Consider the following 25,306-nt stretch of genomic DNA (forward strand, 5'->3'; position numbering starts at 1 on the left):
CTCTCTCTCTCTCTCTCTCTCTCCCTCTCTCTCTCCGTGTCTCTCTCTCTCCCCATTTCTCTCTCTCTCCCCCACTTTCACCTCTATCCCCTCTCCTCCCCCCCTCTCTCTCTCTCCCCTTTCTGTGTCTCGGTCTTCATCTCTCTCTCCTCCTCCTCTCTCTCCCTTCTCTCTCGATCTCTCTCTCTCCTCTCCTCCCGTCTCTTCTCTCGCTCTCTCATTAAAATGTCTGTCTCTGTGTCTCTCTCTCCAGACATTCAAACAACTCTCAATTCCTCAACTCTCAACCTCTCTCCTCGTCCCTCTCTCTCTCTCTCTCTCTCTCTCTGTCTCCTCCCTTCTCGTCTCTCCTCTCTCTCTCGGATTCTCTCTCTCTCAGTTCTCAAGCTCTCGTCCTCTCTCTCCTCTCTCTCTCCTCTCTCCTTCTCCTGTCTCTCTGTGTGTGTGTGTCACATGCCTATCTCCTAATATCGGTGTGTATCCCTAATTTTTTCTTCTCGCCCCTATATCGCGGGTTGCCTTTTGTTCGTGCGTATATTTGAAATTCAAAAAACACCTACTGTCTTAAATGCTCTCTCTCCTAAAATTATTCTGGGTGGCATTATAACGAATCGACCACATCTTTAATTAGGGTGGCTCTCTTTAGGTGGCTTCTCTGTGTCTGTTCTCGTCATATTCTTTCTCTCTTTGTTCTCGTCTCTATTCTCTCTTTAGCACCATATCTCCAATTAAACTCTCTTTATCTGGTCTTAAAATGTCCTCTCTCAATACAAACTGACTCCGTCCGGCCTCAATCGTGCTTTGTATCGCCTCAGTGCTTAATTCCTCAATGTATTACAACTCCTCATGTTTATTTAAGACAGGGCGGACGTGAACTCTCTTATAATATAGTAGGATGTAGATATGAATCTCTCTCAAAAACTAGTTAAAAACTCTGTGTTTTCTGTAGTGGTGCTGGACATATTATTTGTTTTGCTTATTTTTTACGACTGGTATATCAAGGCCGTGGTATGTGCTATACTGTATTGTTCTCTGTTGGTGTAATATTAAAACCGATTCCATTAAAATGCTTGCAACTAGCTGATGGGAAATGTTTGCATTTTATTTCCTCTTTGAGACTATGAACAAAAACGATTATGTCAAAATTTACCTTATTTTAAATGTTTGCTATAACTGTCTGTTGTGGTTGGTGTTTCGATTCCCCCCAGTAGCCGATGACCATTAATAAATCAATGTTTTGGCTCTAGTGTCATTGTGCTCTATGGTGAGTTAAACAAAACAAACTTTACTTGATTATGTTAACTCAGAAGACTGATCCTCTCAATAACAATCTGAAACTGCACAACAGTAGCGTTTTGTATGTAGTTTACCATGGGCGTACATAGGGGGAGTTCGATGGGTTCGACCGAACCCCCCCCCCCCCCCCCCCCCCCCCACCGAAATCGCTTTTTTTTATAATTTAATATATCTGACATTGATATCTGACATTATTATATTTACTCAACATAGAAATATATGCCCAATATCTCTGCAATCTATTTTGGAACCCCCCTTTTCAAAATCCTATGTACGCCCATCTTTACGTGTATAGTGTCTAAGTATATACTTATTTTTCTCAGCTGATAAAAGTTGTAAAGAAACTCACAGCCAACACAAGTGTTGCGCAAGAGACATATTCTGTTTTGTCTCTCAATAAGACCGGCCTCGGTGACGTCGTGGTTAGGCCATCGGTCTACAGGCTGGTAGGTACTGGGTTCGGATCCCAGTCGAGGCATGGGATTTTTAATCCAGATATCGACTCCAAACCCTGAGTGAGTGCTCCGCAAGGCTCAATGGGTAGGTGTAAACCACTTACATCGACCAGTGATCCATAACTGGTTCAACAAAGGCAATAGTTTGTGCTATCCTGCCTGTGGGAAGCGCAAATAAAAGATCCCTTTCTGCCTGTCGTAAAAGAGTAGTCTATGTAGCGACAGCGGATTTCCTCTAAAAAACTGTCAGAATGACGTCCAATAGGCGATGATAAGATAAAAAAAAATCAGTGTGCTCTAGAATTTAGTTTTTGTCTCTCAATGATGAGCCACGAGGTTTGGCATAAGAGACAAGTAATCAACTTTTTTTATGTTTGATTTGTTTGTTTGTTATTTTTTGCCTTAAAGCTATCCATCTATGTCAAATTGAATGTAAATAAAAGAGTTAAAATCTCATTAAAATTACACCGTACTTAATCTACATGTCGGCAATAAAACCAACCATAAAAAATGTCAAATATGCAGAACAATATCGATAAATATATTCGGGAATTTCTTTGACTCATTTAACTTCAGATTTTGATTTGCAGTTGCAAATACAAAATACGAAAATGCTGCAGGCTAAAATCGACAGTTTCCTACTGCAAACATTAGGGTGACCCAAAAAGCAATGAATATACAATTATTGACATTTTGAGCAAGAAAATGTTCGTATATTGTTAATACTTTTAACCTTTTTTAATTAATTTGTTTTTAAAATATTTTTATTCCATGAATTGCCACATGTGTAACATGTTACTTCAAATGTGTAGACGAAATAGACATAAGACAGCTTCAAAAACTTCAGAATTGAACTTTTAATTTAAAATATATATACATGTATACACGTACATTTAAAAATTCCCTTTCTCTCTATTTCATGTTAAAGGTTACTATTTCCATATTATATATACGTACACATACACATATACATACACTCGCATGCACGCACGCACACGCACACACATACATGCATATATACACATACACGTATGTGTGTGTTGTTGTTGTTGTTGTTTTTGTGTGTGTGTGTGTGTGTGTGTGTGTGTGTGTGTGTGTGTGCTTGTGTGTGTGGATATATATATAGAGAGAGAGGGAGAAAGGAAGAAAGAAAGAAAGAAAGAATGAATGTTTAACGACACCCCAGCACGAATAATATATCGTTTATTCGGTGTCAAAGTATGGTAAATGAAAAGAAAGAAAGAAAGAAGAAAGAAAGAAAGAAAGAAAGAAAGAAGGAAAAAGAAAGAAAGAACGAAAAAGAAAGAAAGACGGATAGAGACTTACAGAAACAGAGACCCAGAGACTTTATACATTATTTTAAGTATTTGAAATAATATTTTAACCTATTAATTTTCACTCGTATTTTATTAAAGTTTAGTTTTTTTATTCTGCTGAATAGAAAATATATAAAGCATTGCATTAAATAACATTTTATTATATATTTAGCCATTAAAAGTGAGGCGGGAAAATACCAGTTAGACCTATGTTTGCTATTTCCGTTATATTATTTATAATTTAAAGCCATCCCATTAGTCCAGCCGTAGCAACGCGAATTTGTTCATTTCAAACGGCCCCGGTGGCGTCGTGGTTAAGCCATCGGGCATAAGGCTGGTAGGTACTGGGTTCGCAGACCGGTACCGGCTCCCACTCAAAGCGAGTTTTAACGACTCAATGGGTAGGTGTAAGACCACTTACACACTGTTCTCTCTCACTAATAATTAACCCACTGTCCTGGACAGACAGCCCAGATAGCTGAGGTGTGTGCCCAGGACAGCGCGCTTGAATCTTAATTGGATATAAGAACGAAATTTAGTTGAAATGAAATGAAATATTTATGTCACGATGATCGTAAAAATATTAACAAGTCACATTATATTGGTACTTTCGTATTGAGAACTATTGTTTATGAACGAAACAAATTATTTTTTTCAAAATAAACTTTTAGTGTTATCATTGTTTTAAATTTAATAATAAAGGTTTTATATTTCTTTTTCGCCGATTCAGAGTTTACGAAGGTTTTTTGTTTTTTTCGTCGTTTTTTTTTTTCTTTTTTTCTTTTTTCTTTTCTTCATACTCCGTTGAACGCAGAAGAAATAACCGACACTCCTTAATTAATACAGAATATATCATTGGTTCATAAGCCCTAAAGCGACCAATAATATCGCACGTTACAAGGAATGAGTTTCATTTTCTCATTCAGAAAATATGAAGAATATGCTCCTATTAATGAGTGACCGCAGAGATAATAAATAAGAGAGTGACGTTTCTCATCTCAAAATATCTTCGGTGTGTCAACATAAATTACAACGCGGAAAAGCCATGTATGCGGAAACCCACATTGTTGTCAAAATAGACGAACGTTTAACAATTAAAAGAGTTTAAGTCTTCTTTTTTTACGCTGAGTAAATAAAAAATCTCCAACTTAGAAGGAGGATATTAGAGATTGTTTACACAAATAATAATACATCCGTGTCCATTAGATACCATTTATCTCACAACGAGTTGTTTTAAATTGTACCTAACGAGCGAAAGCTGATCTTAATGTTAACATTACTTCGTAGACGAGGAACAATAAAGGAAAGAAAGAGAGAAATGTTTTATTTAACGACGCACTCAACACATTTTATTTACGGTTATATGGCGTCAGACATATGATTAAGGACCATACATATATTGAGAGAGGAAACCCGCTGTCGCCACTTCATGGGCTACTCTTTTCGATTAGCAGCAAGGGATCTTTTATAGGCACCATCCCACAGACAGGATAGCACATACCATGGCCTTTAATGTACCAGTTGTGGTGCACTGGCTGGAACGAGAAATAGCCCAATGGGCCCACCGGGGATCGATCCCAGACCGACCGCGCATCGAGCGAGCGCTTTACCACTGGGCTACGTCCCGACCTCGTGTCCGTTAGATACCATTTATCTCACAACGAGTTGTTTTAAAATGTACCTAACGAGCGAAAGCGAGTTTGATACGTTTTTAAACAACGAGTTGTGAAATAAATGGTATCTAGCGGACACGAATGTATTATTCTATTTCTTACATATCCTAAAAAAAAACCCAGGTTTTAAGTAAATCTTAACGTCGTTTTCTACTAAAAGCTATTTACAGCCGTTGCATTTGTAGCTGACTTATGCGACATAGACACATAATTGCAAGATTAACTATATGTCACAGTGTAATCGATATCTACCGTGCTGGCTTTTTTATTGGATTTATGGCATTGGTGACCTGGTCACCACCCAGGAGCAGCCAGTAGTAGCTGACTTACACGTCACAGACACATGAATGCCAGGTTAACTCTAAATCACAGTCTAATCGATTTCCATCGTGTAGTTTTTCATTGGATGTGTGGCATTGGTGACCTGGTCATCACCTACGAGCAGCCAGTCGTATGTCCTGAAATTGGTAACACACGTACGTGTGTAAACAACTATATGTTATCAAAAATGACTCATGATGTTCTTACCAACGGGTGTGTCAGAAAAGTATTTACATTTTCACGAGCGTACAAACCGGTCTGCGTACTCAGAAGAAAAAAAAGTGGCAAAATAAGTAAAAACAACACCACTAGAGCACATTATCGACAACTGAATGTCAAACATTTAGACTTACCGAGGAAATCCGCTACATTTTCTCCATTAGTAGCAAGGAATCGTTTATATCTACTATCCCACAGACAGGATAGCACATACCATGGCCTTTGGTGTACCAGTCGTGGTGCACTGGTTGGAACGAGGAATACCCCAACTGGCCCATCGACGGAGATTGATTCTAGACCAACCGCGCATCAGGCGATCTCTTTACCACCGGGTTACGCCCCCACCCCCACCCCACACACATCTCATATTAGAATAAAAAACAAAAATAGTCTTCATCAAAGGAACATTGTCCATTTGGCTAAAGTAAATGTAAGTCAATACAAATTAAAATAAATCCCGAAAAATAGGGACCATATTATTATAATTATTATTATCATTATCTTCATCGTTATTGTCATCATCAGCAGCATAATAATAATAATAATAATAATAATAACATTAATAATAATAATAATAATAATAATAATAATAATCAGCATCATCATCATCATCATTATCATGGGCTGGATTTAGCCCAGTGGTCAGCGCTCGCCTGATGCGATCTAGGATCGATCCCTGTCAGTGGGTCCATTTGGGCTATTTCTCGTTCTAGCCAGTGGATCACGACTGGCATATCAAAGGTCGTGACATATAACATCCTGTCTATACGGATGGTGCATATCAAAGATCATTTTTTACCAATGGAAAAAATTTACCGCGTTTCCTCTACAAGGCTATGTCAGAAACATCCAATAGCCGATGATTAATAAATCAATGTGCTCTAGTGGTGTCGTTAAAACAAAAAACAAAAATGTTTGTGTTCATCTTGGGGTTTCTAGTAGCAGGTCAGGTCAGGTCAGGTCATAAGGCTTTACGTGCACATTCATAGCAAGCTGTTGTAGCGCACGCCTGTCTTGGGCACAAGAGCCGGCCTCGGCCGGCTCCTCCGTCCAGGACAGGAAACTCGAAATACATTTTTCGTGGTTTTATATAGACGCACGTATCTCTAAAAAGTAACTGATATCCATAGGTATGGAGTCGAGCTTTAGTCTATTGGGGTATTATTCCATTTCAACGTCACAGGCTTTTTGTTTCACTCTAATGTAACTAATGTATTATCAGTTTCTAGATTAACCAAACTTAGTGGGGTTTTTTGTTTGTTTGTTTTTTGTTTTGTTTTTTTGTTTTGTTTTTTTCGGGTTGAAACAAGGGTCTACGACTTCAAACAGAGAGGGCGTGAGATTAACTACGTAACACCGGCCTCGGTGGCGTCGTGGTTAAGCCATCGGACATAAGGCTGGTAGGTACAGGGTTCGCATCCCGGTACCGGCTCCCACCCAGAGCGAGTTTTAACAACTAGGTAGGTGTAAGACCACTACACCCTCTTCTCTCTCACTGACCACTAACAATTAACAAATAACCCACTGTCCTGGAAAGACAGCCCAGATAGCTGCGGTGTGTGCCCAGGACAGTGTGTTTGAACCTTAATTGGATATAAGCACGAAAAACAAGTTGAAGTGAAAATGAAACTACCTAATGCACTTAAGATGATCTTAGTGTTAACATCACTTCGTAGACGAGGCACAATAAAGGAAAGAAAGAAAGAATTGTTTTATTTAACGACGCACTCAACACATTTTATTTACGGTTATATGGCGTCAGACATATGGCTGAGGACCACACAGATATTAAGACAGGAAACCCGCTGTCGCCACTTTATGGGCTACTCTTTTCGATTAGCAGCAAGGGTTCTGTTATATGCACCATCCCACAGACAGGGTAGTACATACCACGGCATTTGATATACCAGTCGTGGCTGGAACGAGAAATAGCCCAATATGTCCACCGACAGGGATCGATTCCAGACCGACCGCGCATCGAGCGAGCGCTCTACCACTGGGCAACGTCCCGTCCCGCACAATGAATGATCTTCTCGGGAGTGTCTCAAACTAATTTTCTTTCTTTCCGTTAATTATGTTTACTGTATTCTATTTCTCATAGTTGTTTGTAAACGTGATCACTACTACCACCATTCCACGTCTTGGGAAGTGGAACTGAGAGAGTCGAAAATATAATTTCGTTTTAAACTGGATCTGCTAAAAATATTCCAGCAGAAACATTGCAGACCATTATGCCGCGATGCACTCATTGTACACTAAACGGCTATTCTTGATTAAAAAAGGTAGCTGTTACATAAATTACAGATGAATCATGATAGCCCGAGGAAAGGTTTGACATTAATTGCACGAAAAGTAATGAACATATTGTTTAACACGTCCAAATATGAGATTAAGCACTTTAAAGCACTGAAATGTGAGCTTTAATTGCATTCCAATAACTTGCGATGTGTTTCGAAATTTCGTCAGCAGCTGTTAATAACATTTTTATTCTATAAACTGGATAGCTATGCTCAGAAAAGATGGAAAACAAAACACAAAAGCCACAACCTTGTTCAAAAATTATTAAGATCTAAAGCCCAGGGATTTATTTATTGTATTTCCACACTGGTGTACAGATTTCCCAAGGGATTATTTTTTCTAAATTAGCCCCAAGTTCTACATTATATCTCCCTGGGCCTTGCAATGTGTGTCCATAACTGCCGTCTTTTAGTCTTTAATTGATAATATCTAGACTATTACTTACTTGACAGTCCCCCGTAGGCTGTGACAAAAAGGTCATCGATGGCCCTATTCCTATAATCGAGAGTTATTGGCGCGAAGTCGAGGACAATCATTTTGTTCAGAAATCCCGGACTAGCCGATGACGTCTTGGGCAGGCCCATGAAGTCGGCCAATCCCATTGTGATTAACAGGTCCCTGCCGGAAAGCGACGCTTTCAGACCGTATACAACGCGCGTGATGCGCCTCACCAAGGCACTGGTCAACTTCTGAACCTGTTTAATACCCAGTCGTTCGAGTATGTCACGTCCCTGGCGACACGTTGAAAGTCGCTTCACGAAGAACTCTGCTATTTTAAATCCACTAGAGGCGGTTGGTTCTACCGTAGACTGACCCGATGGAGAGAGTTGCGAGTTGGTATTCTTGGATCCACTTTGGATTCCTGAAACCGGATCCTGGGCGCCAAGAGTTCCCGCGCCTTGTCCGACGGTGACGTAAGGCGGCGAGACCACCTGCTGCCCGGTCGATGGTATCACCGGAACAAACAACTGCGACTGCGCGTCACGCGCACTGCCAGATAGCTGTTCCGGGAGTATGTGTGTTCCAACAACGGTTGGTTTTCTTTGTGTTGAAGGCTGGCGAAGATTATCCATCGACTTCATTTGTGGTTTGTCATACTGGAAAAAAGAGGTAAAGACATATAATGAAGAGTGAATACAGTTTAATGTTTATTTTGTTTAACAATACTACTAGAGCATATTGATTCATCACTGGCTATTTGAAGCCAACCATGTTGGTCATAGCCTTTAGATGAAACTCGCAATATTTTTCTACTATCAGCAAGGGATCTTTTATATGCACTTTCCCACAGACAACACATCACATACCACAACCTTTGATATAAAAAGAAAGAAAGAAATGTTTTATTTAACGACGCACTCACAACATTTTATTTACGGTTATATGGCGTCAGACATATGGTTAAGGACCGCACAGTTTTGGAGAGGAAACCCGCTGTCGCCACATAGGCTACTCTTTTACGACAGGCAGCAAGGGATCTTTTATTTGCGCTTCCCACAGGCAGGATAGCACAAACCATGGCCTTTGTTGAACCAGTTATGGATCACTGGTCGGTGCAAGTGGTTTACACCTACCCATTGAGCCTTGCGGAGCACTCACTCGGGGTTTGGAGTTGGTATCTGGATTAAAAATCCCATGCCTCGACTGGGATCCGAACCCAGTACCTACCAGCCTGTAGACCGATGGCTAACCACGACGCCACCGAGGCCGGTCAACCTTTGATATATACCAGTCGTAGATCACACAATAATTAAATCAATCAAACGAAAATATACTTCATAACAGACATGGTCTGATTCTATCAAGTGTAAATCCTATTAAGCTGTAACCCCACCCGAGTTTGTATTTTAGTAAATAACAGTTCCATGTCCATGGATCGTGTGTTTTAATTTGTCACACATGTTGTTGTTTTGGTGGGTTTTTTGTGTGTGTTTTTGTGAGTGTGTGGGGGTTTTTTGGTGGGTTTTTTGTGTGCTTTTTTTTGGGGGGTGGGGGGGGTGGGGGGTGTTATTGCCCCAGATCAATGTGACAATGTCAAGGATGGGGTGCCTTGAATCATTGACTTACAAAGTGTTTGTAACATCCATATCCATACATTATACATAATGTCATACATACATAAACATGTTTTCACAGATATACACATATATTTTTAGTGATTTAAATGTACCAAATTGTTTTGCTACTCGTGCCTGAGTAAGTTTTGATCTGAGGAGAAAAGAAAGAAAGAAAGAAAGAAAGAAGAATATATAAATGAATAAATGAAAAAGTGGGGTTTTCTGGGGGGGTTGGGGATTTTTTTTTTTTGGGGGGGGGGGGGGGGTGATGGAGTAGAAATACTGATAAGAAAAATGAGTACAGTTAGCAGACCGACATTTTACTGAATTTGTGTATCTTGTTTTCCCTTTTCTTTTTCAAATAAAAAGGTCAAGCCACTTGCCCCAGCAGTCATTAAATTGTTCATACTCGAAATTTAGTTGTTGAAGTGTTCTGAGTTGTCGCATTTCTTGACGAATCGTGATGCTTTATGTCTAGAAAGATATTTAGGAATATACTGAACTGCACTAAAAACGCACCAGTCAGATGTGTAGTTGTTAAAAGGATGTGAGTGGGAAACAGAAATACATTTAACTGATTTTCTACAACTTGTTGTATTCCGATAGGCTTTAAATAACCCAGACATCGTATACATAGGGTAGGTCAGGTCAGGTCAGGTCAGGTCATAGGGCTTAACGAAAGAAAGAAAGAAATGTTTTATTTAACGACGCACTCAACACATTTTATTGACGGGGTATTACATGCCACGGCCTTTGATATACCAGTCGTGGTTCACTGGCTGGAACGAGAAATAGCTCAATGAGCCCACCGACGGGGATCTATCCCAGATCGACCGCGCATCGAGCGAGCGCTTTACCACTGGGAACTTATAAGAGCAAATATTGACTGGAATCAAAAGCCTCATCCCTAGTATCAGGAAGCTCACCAGGATACTGACATTCAACCTCATGTTAGTGACATTTAATCCCACATTATATCTGTATTCTATACTGATATAGCTACGCTATGCTAGTAATGAATTAAATTTGATCTAAAAGACCATATGTTCCTTCATTTCCTTCCAACAGTATATTGTATTTCTTCTTGAACTATTACGGAAAGGTCCACCGTTTGAACCAATTGTCTAGCCACTGGTGACTTCAGTCGTCACTTGAACGGTTACCGACTCGTCGTTGAGATTGATCATTCCAGGCTTTCACTTCAAACTAGAGTTCACTAACTTGAGAATGGAATGAACTTGTCACTCTGCCGTATACCATCGGTGCTTTTTTTTAATGATCAGAACACACCTATCAACAAAATCGTCGCGTAAGACGGGGGGGGGGGGGGGGGGGGGCAGGTAGGAAGGCAGGTACACAGCCTGACAGATACAAAGATAGATAGATAGACAGACAGACAGGTAGATAGGTATATACCACTACTCTTTTCGAAAACACCATTTTTGAGGTTGTAAATACACCCAAATTGCGAATGTGCGAAAAGCGATTTCTTTGTATTTACTGGTCTCACACATAATTACAAGACTACCTGTGTGTGTGTGTGTGTGTGTGTGTGTGTGTGTGTATGTGTGTGTGTGTGTGTGTGTGTGTGTGTGTGTGCGTGCGTGCGTGCGTGCGTATATGTGTGTGTGTGTGTGTGTGTGTGTGATGCTATTTTGAAAGAAGCTGTGGGATTTCCAAGTGTCACTGTTTTTACTTCTCTTTAGCCTGGTCTGTCAGTGTAGTGGACAGATTACCCTTTTATGGCTAATTGATAGCGGCGTTGCTCTCTCGAGCTAATCTTAGCAACAAAATGGCCGCAGGCAACACCTTCATCTTCGTACGTACTAAGCATTACCGGCTATAAAACCGAGGACAAACATTTCCATCAATACAGTGACAGCAACGTTTTCTTCTTTCCCAGTGACACAGCAAATGAGAACGTAGACTCCCTTACAATAACCGTGTTACAATATAGGACGTAATGTAGGACAGGGGTTCCGATATGGGGTGCGTGGGCAGCTAATAAGGATGGGGCATGATATTGGTTTGTAGTAAAGGAAGAAAAAAAGAAAGGAAGGAAGTGTTTTATTTACCGACGCACTCAGTATATTGTTATTACGGATATATGGCGTCGGACATATAGTTGATGATTACAGAGATAATTAGAGAGGAAACCCGCTTCATGGAATACTTTTTTTTTTCGATTAATTAGCAACAAGGGATTTTTCATATGTATTATCCCACAGACAGGATAATACACACCACACCTTTGTTACACCAGTTGTTGAGCACTGGCCGGAACGAAAAACAGCCAAAAAGACTAACCGACGGGGATCGATTTCCAGACAAGAATGCGCGTCAGCCGAGCGCTCTACTACTGAGCTACACCAAACCTCTAGCTTTGTAGTACTACACCCGATGGGGCGAGACGTAGCCTAGTGGTAAAGCGTTCGTCTGATGCGGGGTTGGTATGGGATCGGTGGACCCATTTGGCTATTTCTCGCTCCAGGGAGTGCACCACGACTGGTTTATCAAAGGCCGTGGTATGTGTTATCCTGTCTGTGGGATGGTGCATTTAAAAGATCCTTTGCCATTAAAATAAAAATGTAGCGGGTTTCCATTCTGACACGATAGGCCGAATTTACGATGCCTATTTTGTTTAAAAACAGGTGTTTAAGCATTGTAAATATGTGTAGTGACACGCGTGTCAGTCATAAACAGGTGTTTAAGCATTGTAAATGCATGTAGTTACACGCATGTAAGACATAAACAGGTGTTTAAGCATTGTAAATATATGCAGTGACACGCGTGTAAGTCATAAACAGGTGTTTAAGCATTGTAAATGTGTGTATTTACATGCGTGTAAGACATAAACAGGTGTTTAAGCATTGTAAATGCATGTAGTTACACGCATGTAAGACATAAACAGGTGTTTAAGCATTGTAAATATATGCAGTGACACGCGTGTAAGTCATAAACAGGTGTTTAAGCATTGTAAATGTGTGTAGTTACATGCGTGTAAGACATAAACAGGTGTTTAAGCATTGTAAATATATGTAGTGATACGCGTGTAAGTCATAAACAGGTGTTTAAGCATTGTAAATGGATGTAGTGACACGCGTGTACGACATAAACAGGTGTTAAGCATTGTAAATATATGTAGTGACGCGTGTAAGTCATAAACAGGTGTTTAGGCATTGTAAATATATGTAGTGACACGCGTGTAAGTCATAAACAGGTGTTTAAGCATTGTAAATATATGTAGTGACACGCGTGTAAGATATAAACAGGTGTTTAAGCATTGTAAATATATGTAGTGACACGCGTGTAAGACATAAACAGGTGTTTAAGCACTGTAAATATATGTAGTTACACGCGTGTAAGTCATAAACAGGCTTTGTAAATTCAGACCTATATGTCAAAATTACGAAATGTTTGATATCCAATAGACCAATGAAAAAGAAAGGAAATATTTTATTTAATGACGCACTCAACACATTTTATTTACGGTTATATGGCGTCGGACATATGATTAAGGACCACATAGATATTGAGAGATGAAACCCGCTGTCGCCACTTCATGGGCTACTCTTTTCGATTAGCAGCAAGACATCTTTCATATGCACTATGATTAATAAATCAATGTGTTCTAATGGTGTCGTTAAACAAAACAAACTTTCTTTTAATACACCCGACTAGGGTGCGATAGGATACAGGATCGATCATCCTCGATGGATTCGGTTTTGTCCCCTCCGTCTCATCCATTGTCTCGCGGCTGACACATAAAATATCATATGTACTGTTCTGTCAATGGGATTGTGCATATAAAAGATTCCTTTCTGCGTTGTTTTCATCACCAAGAATAAAATAAAATAAAATATATTTGTTTTATTATTATTTTGTTTAAACATGTTCTACCCAAAGCAGCCATAGTGTGAAATGTACTGAGGTGTCGGTAAACAGAACAACGAACAAGCGCGAATATTATCTCAGTTTCCTTAAATTATTTTTAATTATTACGTTATCCCATTAGTGTTTGTGTCTACTAGAATTATCAATGTCTTGGGAATATTGTAGACCCATTTAGCCATACACAGAGAATATAAACCGGCCTCGGTGGCGTCGTGGTTAGGCCATCGGTCTACAGGCTGGTAGGTACTGGGTTCGGATCCCAGTCGAGGCATGGGATTTTAAATCTAGATACCGACTCCAAACCCTGAGTGAGTGCTCCGCAAGGCTCAATGGGTAGGTGTAAACCACTTGCACCGACCAGTGATCCATAACTGGTTCAACAAAGGCCATGGTTTGTGCTATCCTGCCTGTGGGAAGCGCAAATAAAAGATCCCTTGCTGCCTGTCGTAAAAGAGTAGCTTATGTGGCGACAGCGGGTTTCCTCTCCAAATCTGTGTGGTCTGACGCCATATAACCGTAAATAAAATGTGTTGAGTGCGTCTTTAAATAAAACATTTATTTTTTTCTTTTTACACAGAGAATACTACACGAGTGACCGTTAGATACCATTTATCTTCCAGCAAACTGTTCTGAAACGTATCTAACGAGTGGTAGCGAGTTGGTTACGGTTTTAAACAACGGGTTGTAAGATAAATAGTATCTAATGGACACGAATGTTGTATTCTATTTCTTACATATCCTAAAAGAAAAAACCCAGTTTTAAGATGAATTTAAATGCCTTTTCCAACGAAAACCTATTTACGGCCCTTCCGTTTATAGTTAACTTGTGCGTCACAGACAAGTGAATTTCAGATTATCTTGTACGTCACGGAGTAATCAATTTTTTTCATTGGATGGTATGGCATTGGTGACCTGGTCATCACCTAGGAGCAACCAGTCGTAAGTCTTTAAAAATGTTAACGCACGTATGTGTGTTTACAAGTATGTGTTATCAAAAATAACGAATGATGTTCTCACCAACGCGTATGTAAGACATTATATTTATTGAATCAATTTTATCATGATTTTTTTATTTATTTAAATATTCGCGTTACTTTTCTTCTTCGGTATATTATAATGTGAATGCATGAGGGGCGTACCGAAATTAACACGAAGCCGGCATTATAGAATTTATTTTTATACATGTCAGATCCAGTTGTTCCCCTTAAACAATTAAAGAGGTCCAAGCGTTGGCATCAGTATGCACGTACGTCATATATGTCATGAATCAGAACATTAACTAATATGAAATACACGGAAGACGGCTAGACGTGTGTATAAACACAACCATGATGCCATTTTATTCATCTTAATTCTTCTTTCATTTTTTTTTCTTGCGGGGGAGGGGGGGGGGGGAAGACGTAGCCCAGTGGTAAAGCGTTCGCTTGATGTACGGTTGTTTGGAATCGATTGGGCTATTTCTCGCTCCAACTAGTGCACCACGACTGGTACATCAAAGGCCGCGGTATGTGTTATCCTGTCTATGGGACGGTGCATATAAAAGATCCCTTGCTGCTAATCGGAAAGAGTAGCCTATGAAGTTGCGACAGCGGGTTTCCTCCCTCAATTTCTGTGTGGTCCTTAATGGTATGTCCGACGCCATATAACCGTAAATAAAATGTGTTGAGAGCGTCGTTAAATAAAACATTTCCTTCCTTCCTTCTTCATTTGTTTGTTTTTGTTTTTATTATTATTATTTTTTGATGTTGTATGAAGACGCATATTAACCTTTAACTCAGGTCATGAAGACTTTTATTGACAAATATTACTTTGTTTAAGTTTAACAACACCACTAGAGCACATTGATTAATTAATTAGTCACTGGAGAGCAATCATTTGGTAATTCTGTATTCAGAGGAAACCCACTACATTGTATTATCCATTAGCAGCAAGGAATCGTTTATATGCACTATCGCATAAACAGAATAGCACATGCCACGGTCTTTGATTATACAATTCGTGGTGCGGTGTTTGGGACATGTAAAAAAACCCACACCAGTGGACCTAATATCGAGACCTGTGGCCAGATATCACATTAATAGCAAAGGGTAAACCTCGTAGTTAGATCAAGGGTTATACTTTGAGACCAAATGATGCACCTCATACAGAGGACAATGTGTACACCTCACGTTGAGATCAATGTGAACAACCTACTGTGAGATCAAGAGCTGTACACCGATATAGCCTCGTACTGTGGTGAAATGGTACACTTCCCATTGAGATACAGGAATACACCTAATGCTGAGGCCAAATGGTACACTTCCCAATGAGATAAAGGAATACACCTAATGCTGAGGCCAAATGGTACACGTCACATTAAGACCAAGGGGTACACCTCAAAGTGAGCTCAATGTGTATTCCTCAGTGAGGTCGAAGGGTACACCTCACAGTGAGACCAATTTGTATTCTTCAGAGTGAGATTGAAGGGTACACCTCACAGTGAGATCAATGTGTATTCCTCAGAGTGAGACTGAAGGGTACATCTCACAGTGAGATCAATGTGTATTCCTCAGAGTGAGATTGAAGGGTACACCTCACAGTGAGATCAATGTGTATTCCTCAGAGTGAGATTGAAGGGTACACCTCACAGTGAGATCAATGTGTATTCCTCAGAGTGAGATTGAAGGGTATCAGTGTGTATTCATCAAGAGGCACACCTTACAATGAGATCAATGGGTACATCTGACATTCGGTCCAAGGGTACATCTTATAGTCCAAGGGGGTACCCCTCCAACTGAGTCAAAGAATACACCCAACACTGAGCATAAGTTGTATACCTGACACTTAGACCAAAGGGTATACTTCACAGTCAGATCTAGAGTTACATCTCTTAGTGAGATCAAAACGTATACTTCTTTGTGAGATCAATAGGTACACCTCATACTTAGACCAGTGTGTACGTCTTACACTGAGTACACCGCTTTGTGAAAGCAAGGGGTATACCTCATACTGAGTTCAGTTGATACATCTCAAGGGTACACTGAGATCAGTTGATACATATAGTACATCTCACAATGGGGGTACATCCCTCAAGGAGTACACAAGGGGCATACCTCATACTGAGATCAGTTGATACATCTCACAATGATATCAAGGAGTACATCTCACAATGGTAGCAAGGAGTACATCTCACAATGATATCAAGGAGTACATCTCACAATGATATCAAGGAGTACATCTCACAATGGTAGCAAGGAGTACATCTCACAATGATATCAAGGAGTACATCTCACAATGATATCAAGAAGTACATCTCACAATGATATCAAGGAGTACATCTCACAATGATATCAAGAAGTACATCTCACAATGATAGCAAGAGGCATACCTCATACTGAGATCAGTTGATACATCTCACAATGATACCAATGGGCATACCTCATACTGAGATCAGTTGATACATCTCACAATGATATCAAGGGGCATACCTCATACTGAGATCAGTTGATACATCTCACAATGATATCAAGGAGTACATCTCACAATGATATCAAGGGGCATACGTCATACTGAGATCAGTTGATACATCTCACAATGATACCAAGGAGAACGTCTCACAATGATAATAAGGGGCATACCTCATACTGAGATCAGTTGATACCTCTCTCAATGATATCAAGGGGCATACCTCATACTGAGATCAGTTGATATATCTCATAATGATATCAAGGAGTACATCTCAAAATGATATCAAGGGGCATACCTCATACTGAGATCAGTTGATACATCTCACAATGATATCAAGGAGTACATCTCACAATGATATCAAGGAGTACATCTCACAATGATATCAAGGGGCATACCTCATACTGAGATCAGTTGATACATCTCACAATGATATCAAGGAGTACATCTCACAATGATATCAAGGGGTATACCTCATACTGAGATCAGCTGATACATCTCACAATGATATCAAGGAGTACATCTCACAATGATATCAAGGAGTACATCTCACAATGATATCAAGGGGCATACCTCATACTGAGATCAGTTGATACATCTCACAATGATATCAAGGAGTACATCTCACAATGATATCAAGGAGTACACCTCACAATGATATCAAGGGGTATACCTCATACTGAGATCAGTTGATACATCTCACAATGATATCAAGGAGTACATCTCACAATGATATCAAGGGGCATACGTCATACTGAGATCAGTTGATACATCTCACAATGATATCAAGGAGTACACCTCACAATGATATCAAGGGGTATACCTCATACTGAGATCAGTTGATACATCTCACAATGATATCAAGGAGTACATCTCACAATGATATCAAGGGGCATACCTCATACTGAGATCAGTTGATACATCTCACAATGATATCAAGGGGCATACCTTATACTGAGATCAGTTGATACATCTCACAATGATACGAAGTAGTACATCTCATACACATATCAAGGGGTATACCTCATACTGAGATCAGTTGATACATCTCACAATGATACCAAGGAGTACATCTCACACACACACATATCAAGGGGTATACCTCATACTGAGATCAGTTGATACGTCTCACAATAATACCGAGGAGTACACCTCACACTCTTAGGAGAATATCGCAGGAGATATCGCAAATTATAGAGTCAGCAGTATCTCATAAAAAAAGCCTTTAATAGATGATAAACTACGATAGGCCATATGTATCATCACAATCACTGTTGTCCCATGATAATTTTATGAAACATTTTGTTTTGTTTTAATTTTGTTAAACATTACACGGTGTGTAAAGTAATAAAACACGTAATATGCATCTCACCACTTCTGTCGTATTCATATTTATGTGTAGTACAATTCGTGTCTCTGTTGAAGCTTTATGTGCATGTATAGCTGGGTTTCGATGTGGAATTTCCCCCTGGCTTATGTGCATATCTGTCTTGCTTTTTCCCTTTAACTATGACAAACTAGAACCGGATTGTGTGTTACGCAATGTGTCACAAATGTTTAATTTTGCTTGATTGCAAATTTTTCTGTGCTTATGTAACGGGGTTTTTTCCTTCTTTTTTGCATAATTTGTTACATACTGACATTAGATATTTGTAGGCTGATATATTTCCCGTTTATTTTATTTTTATTTTTTTTAAAGCATTCTTAAAAAACCAACGAGAACACCACCACCCCTTAATTTTAGTTGCTGTTTATTTTATTATTATTATTATTATTGTTGTTATTGTTATTATTATTATTATTATTATTATTATAATATAGTTGTTTTGGATTAGCTACTTGAAGACTGATTGTATTATTTCTTGATATTGTTGAGGCTGAGTTATTTACGGATCTCCTATGGGAGTGGCAGTCCTCCAGCAGACGGTGCGGGATTGATAAAACACCCTGTCATGCCTCTTCTATGGGAGTGGCAGTTCGCCAAACACCCTGTTACGGATCACCTATATGAGTGTCAGTCTTCCTACAGGCGGTGCAGGAGGGATAAAACACCCTGTTGTGGCTCTCTTACGGGAGTGGCAGTCTTCCTGCAGGTGGTGCGGGAGAGATAAAACACCCTGTCATGGATGTCCTATGGGAGTGGCGATCTCTCCTACGGGCGGTGCAGGAGGGATAAAACACCCTGTTGTGGCTCTCTTACTGGAGTGGCAGTCCTCCTACAGGCGGTGCAGGAGAGATAAAACACCCTGTCGTGGATGTCCTATGGGAGTGGCGATCTCTCCTACGGGCGGTGCGGGAGGGATGTGGATCCTATGGGAGTGGCGATCTCTCCTACGGGCGGTGATCATCTCCGGGAGGGATAAAACACCGTTATGGATTTCCTATGGGAGTGGCGGTCCTCCTAAGGAAGAGCACATGATAGTGGATCATGGATCATGGCTTGTGCAGAGATATTATTTTGATTACGGAGTACGGCTTTGTAGAGTACCGTATACTAAGTATGTTAAAATAATATTATAAATAATATATACAGTATATAATATCGGTCAGCTATTCATTATAGTCATTCGTAACTCATTAAATTGATATACATGTTCGATACCTGTTTTTATTATATGTGCATGGAAACAAACCTAGAGTGCAACTGATTATGTCAATATATTTTTTTTATAGATTGATTTATGCGCTTCGCGTTAAACCAAATGGCCACATCGGGAACCGATCAAATAGTTCCAGAACGATAGCGAAACAGTCGCTGGCTGAACTTAGGAAATGTTTGTGGTACGAGTAGGACTCGAAATACCCACGGGGCGGGAGATTTTTTTAATAGTTTTTTGGCCTGTCGTCCCGTCGGACCGGCAATTATTTTACGTTTGTATTAACACATTAGTTTGAGACAATCATGTTTGGACCAACATATTTTGTTTCGGGCCGGCATAATTTGTAGCAGGAATATCAGCCAATTGCGACCCCTGTGAGACTTACGGTAGCTTGTTTTCTGCTTTGTATGTCTTTGTGTGGTAGGTTTGTTTGTGGCTGCTGTTATTGTTAGAATGCGGTGTGCAGACAAAATGTCAACGGGCAACATTTTGTTGCTGCTGCTGCTGCTGTTGTTTTGTTGTTGGTGGTGGTGGTAGTGGTGGTGGTGGTGGTGGTGGTGGTGATGTTGTTGCGCTATGTTCACTGAGGAAAACGTGTTATCAATTTTCAAGCAAGATGATTTTGTCGAAAACTGAACTGCAACAATTAGAACAAATAAGGAATTTAGAAAGATGTGATAAACAAATGTTCATATATAAATGTGACATATCTACCAACTCCCGCTTAGGTATAATTCGTATTGGTGTGAAGTTTGCATTATAAAATCGTTATCTCTTGGCAAATACTTGGGAATGTTTGACATATAGTCGTGAAGCTAACACAAAAACATATTTCAAAATATTTTAAATGAATCCTATTAACAAAATAATATCACCTTAATTTTAATTTTATCGAGAACAAAAAAATACCTGTGTTGCTTCTTCGTGTTTAAACATAGGTCCCCATTGATGATGCCAGAGGCTGGTATTCAGAAAACTGACGAAGTATTTAAAATATACTTGAAAATATTTTACCAACAGCCGTGAAGGTAACACAAAAACATATTTTAAAATATTTAAAATGAATCTTGTTAATAAATATCACCCAAATTTTAAAGGGACATTCCTGAGTTTGCTGCATTGTAAGATGTTTCCGACTAATAAACTATTTCTACGATTAAATATATATTTTTTGTTTATAATATCAGTGTCTGTATATTCAATGTGTTTCTGGTCGTCTTAATATTTGTAAGAATCCCAAATGGGTTTTGTCTTCAAATAATTTCGTACGTACTCAAAAACAGTATTTTAAGAAATAAAATGAAATTTAACCTAGTACACATATGAGAACGATCAGAAACACGTTTAAAATACAGCCACTAATATTTTATGCAGAAAAAATATGTAATTACAATCGTGAAAAAAGTCTCTGTTAGTCGATAACATCTTAAAAATTGCAGCAAACTCAGGAATGTCCCTTTAATTTTATTGACACTACAAAATACATGTATTGCTTCTTCAGTTTTACACATAAGCGTGCGAGCATGATGTCAGTGGCTGGTATTAATAAATCTCAGCTGAAGTTTGACGAACAGCTGCAGTTGTTTACCTTAGTCGTTGACACTGTGCACGGTTCCTTGCTAAAGTCCTGTGTCCTGTGCACTCATCATCAAACAAATGTATACTTTAGGCATTATAAACCAAGGTCGGAAAAGATGTATCCAGGGGGAAAACACGAAACTTGTCGATTAATTTGTTGGGCGTAATATAAATACTGTCATGGCACACTCGTTGTTATAAATAAGCATAATATTCATGATGGCTGCATCTAATTGTTATTCGTAGTGAATTATTATTGTCTTTGATTTTTCTTTATTTTGTTTTTGTTCTTTTTTAGTTATTTAATTATTTATTTATTTATACATTAATTTATTCATTCATTTATTTATTCATTCATTCTTTCATTCATTTTTTTATCTTTTTTTTTCTTTCTTTTGTTTCTTTGTTCCTTTGTTTATTTATCTCTTTTTTTTTTCGTTGAAACATTTTATTGCCTTTATAAAACAAATGGATTAACTACAAGGTTTTATCGTTTTAATTGACTAGTTCTTCTACATAATACAAACACAATAGACGACAATGGTGTATTTATGTAAAAACAAAATTAATTATTTTTATGAGTTCGATAATCTGACAACAGGTTTATGGTATACGGAAATGACTAAACATTATTTACATAGAAAAAAAAAACATTTCTTCACATTTACCATTTAAAATCAACTGTAAATGTATTGCAAGGATTTCCAGAGAATGCGTCATTCCCTTCCATGTACAATTTATTCAAAGAAGAAATAACAAACAAATTCGAAATGACCTCCACAACTATACGATTAACCAATATCTGTGACAACTCGATATAAGTCTGATTTTAAAACCACGACAACTTAATATGCATTATTTGATTGCATTCATTCATTTCGGACGTGACTATGGTGTTTATTGCTAATGTGTTTTAACAAACAAAATGAACCCAAAACTAATTATGTAACTCTCAAAAAGCTGATGTCTATAGAAAGTGTTTTATATTTTGTAGTTTAATTACGAATACTTTCAAATCCTGTCAGATATTCTGTGTATTTTTGTGTATCTTTTTATTTATGTACATTAATGTACAAACACCATCGTGTTACAATTATATTGACTGCTGTATGTATATATCCTTATATGCCGTACAATAAGACGATCGGAGTGTAAATAAAGTTCAGTTCAGTTAAGTATATTACAACGTATTTAGGTTCCCTTTATTTATTGATTTTTTAAAGAAAACTATTAAAACATTGGCGATTTTCATACATTTGTCCCAAAGTCAAAGTTTGTTTTGTTTAACGACACAACTAGAGCGCATTGATTTGTTCATTATCGGCTATTGGATTTCAAACATTTGGTAATTTTGACATTAACTCTTAGAGAGGAAACCCGCTACATTTTTCTATGAGTAGCAAGGGCTCTTTTATATGCATCATCTCACAGACAGGATAACATATACCACGGCCTTTGATATACCGGTTGGAACGATAAATAGCCCAATGTGGCCACCGACGGGGATCGATCCTAGACCGACCGCACATCAAGCGAGCGCTGTATCACTGAGCTACGTCTCCTACCCAAACTTTTGTTTCATAGACCAAACTATTTTACCAAATTGCTGAACACCTTTAGTAACTTCAAGCACATGATGCAAACTGTATAACATTTCATACTCCGTCTATCATTTCTAATCAGAATTAAAGAAAGGTCTTCTGTTATTGAGAAACCAGCATAATACATACCACATGATTTAAACTAATCCTGTTGCCTCCTGTCCTCGATCAGAGTTCAAGAAATTGTAATTCTCTATACGTGTATTTGTTATACAGATACGTTTTTCTGCTAGCATATATAAGTAAGTTCAATAAGTGTTTCAGTGGGTTTTTTTTAATGTTTTGTGTTTTTCCACATTCTGTAATGGCTAGTGCCATTCCGCATTGAACTTGCAGACATCTGTTGAATCCTGTACGTACGCTTTGTACAATATATATATTATATAGTGATCGAGCTTTCAGGCGTAGAGATTTTATCATGGAAGGTTCAACTTCGTACGGCAGAGCATTGTTACCATTATCTTCCATAAACTCTTTCACACAGTCGGAGCACAGGTTTGTATAATCGCACACAATATATATGCTGTTCAAAGCGTACGTGCAGGATTCAATTGACGTTTCCGAGTTCAATGCGGAAAGCATGTAGCCATTACAAAATCTGGAAAAACACACAAACATTAAAAAAAAACCCACTGAAACACTTATTTATATCTCCCTTTGCAAGTTTGCCTTCGATATTTGATCGATAATTTCGATTTGTCAAATGACTTGTAGTTTTAAATTTTTGTCCCCTCCCCCCACGGCCACACACACACACACACACACACACACACACACACACACACACACCTCTTGTTCGCGCTGGGAGGAACCACACTGTCTATCAGTCTGTTATGGGGAGATAGGAACATATAAGCGGTGATGAAAAACAAACGGTATCATTGTGGAGGGGTTAATGGCAGTACCATAACATTTCTGGGGAAAACTATTTAAATAAAGTATATAATAGTAATCAAAACCTAACATGTAATAACCAAATATCTCCTCGGTTAAAAAGATGATGGCATTACCATCATGATTATCATTATTGTAATTGTTATTATTATAGTTGGTGTTGTGGTGTTGTTATGTTTTTGTTGCTGTTATTGTTATTATTATTATTAGTAGTAGTAGTAGTAGTAGTAGTAGTAGTAGTAGTAGTAGTAGTAGTAGTAGTAGTAGTAGTAGTAGTAGTAGTAGTAGTAGTAGTAGTGGTGGTAATAGTAGTAGTAGTAGTAGTAGTAGTAGCAGTTATCATCATCATCGTTATTATCATTATTATTATCATTAATATGCCTATACTTGTTACCAATTTATCATAAAGTATATTATACATACATAACTTTATCGGTCTTCGGCATATGATTTTCAGTTACTTTCTTGGTTAAAACTTGGATCTACTCACCAGATAATAATTCACGTCAACCATTGTTGGAGATATAACGACTCGTTTATCTTGAGACATGCTTAGAAGCGGTCGTATAGACGAGGAGGAAATTAAACACAGAATAACAAGCGAATGTGGTGTCATTGTGGCTGCCATGGTTTCCTCTGCTATCTGTTGTGTCGAGACGTTACGCTCCTGACTGTTCTCAAGCGACAGTGGCAGCCGACAAGCTTGGTGTAGTCAAAACCTCATAGGGACAATTTATTGCTTTTTTGCAAAGTTGTACTACAGAAACGTGACAAAAGGGGTGTTTCTATTGGACGGATTGCCACAGGTACGATGCGACCAATAGGAAGACGCGAGTTAGGTAGTTTCCCGTAAAGGGACATTCCTGAGTTTGCTGCAATGTTTAAGACGCTATCGACTAACAGAGACTTTTTAACGATTTTAATTACATATAAAAATATATTTTTCTGCATAAAATATTAGTGGCTGTATATTAAACATGTTTCTGATCGTTCTAATATTTGTACTAGGTTAAATTTCATTTTATTTCCTAAAAGAAGATTTTTTCGTACGTACGAAATTATTTGAAGACAAAATCCAGTTTGGGCTTCTTACAAATATTAAGACGACCAGAAACACATTGAATATACAGACACTGATATTCTAAACAAGAAAATATATTTAATATGTAAGTTTAATCGTAGAAATATTTTATTAGTCGGAAACATCTTACAATGCAGCAAACTCAGGAATGTCCCTTTAAAGCGATATTTATCTGAAGTTACATCGTTCAATGAAAAAAAACAACAAGCGAATGGTAGTTTTTGTTTCAGTGTGTGTGTTGTTAGTTGTTAGTCAAAGTAAACTTATATTTCTGAATCAAATAAAATGTGCAGTACGACTAGAAAATGAGTGTTTATATAACGACACCTTGGCACATTTTAAGCTACGGTTATTTTTGGTAATTCTGATGCCACAATATAGACTACTCATGAATCTCAACGAATAGGAAGGAAATGTTTTACTTAACAACGAAAAATAAAATAAAAAATCAGTTGAATAGATCCACCGAGGTGGTTCGATCCTGCGATGCAAACACCTCAAGCGAGCACTAAACCGACTGAGCTAAGACGCAGTAATAATAACAATTCTTAACTGTATAATGAATTGTGTATTTTTAAT

At 38.4% G+C, this 25,306-nt stretch overlaps 1 protein-coding gene across 1 annotated transcript in view; it reads right to left on the reverse strand.

Annotated features, from left to right (window-relative positions):
* The window catches only part of LOC121373424, a 47,022-nt gene extending 22,696 nt beyond the window's left edge, over positions 1 to 24,326 (reverse strand). The window contains exons 1-2 of the mRNA XM_041500073.1: positions 24,137 to 24,326; positions 8,024 to 8,675 (exon numbers count right to left, since the gene is read on the reverse strand). Coding sequence (XP_041356007.1) covers positions 8,024 to 8,675; positions 24,137 to 24,274 — 790 coding nt within the window. The 5' untranslated portion in view covers positions 24,275 to 24,326. The remainder of the gene's footprint in view (positions 1 to 8,023; positions 8,676 to 24,136) is intronic.
* Between the last annotated feature and the right edge of the window lie 980 nt (positions 24,327 to 25,306).

Source organism: Gigantopelta aegis, chromosome 1 (assembly GCF_016097555.1).
Source record: "Gigantopelta aegis isolate Gae_Host chromosome 1, Gae_host_genome, whole genome shotgun sequence".
NCBI lineage: Eukaryota > Metazoa > Mollusca > Gastropoda > Neomphalida > Peltospiridae > Gigantopelta > Gigantopelta aegis.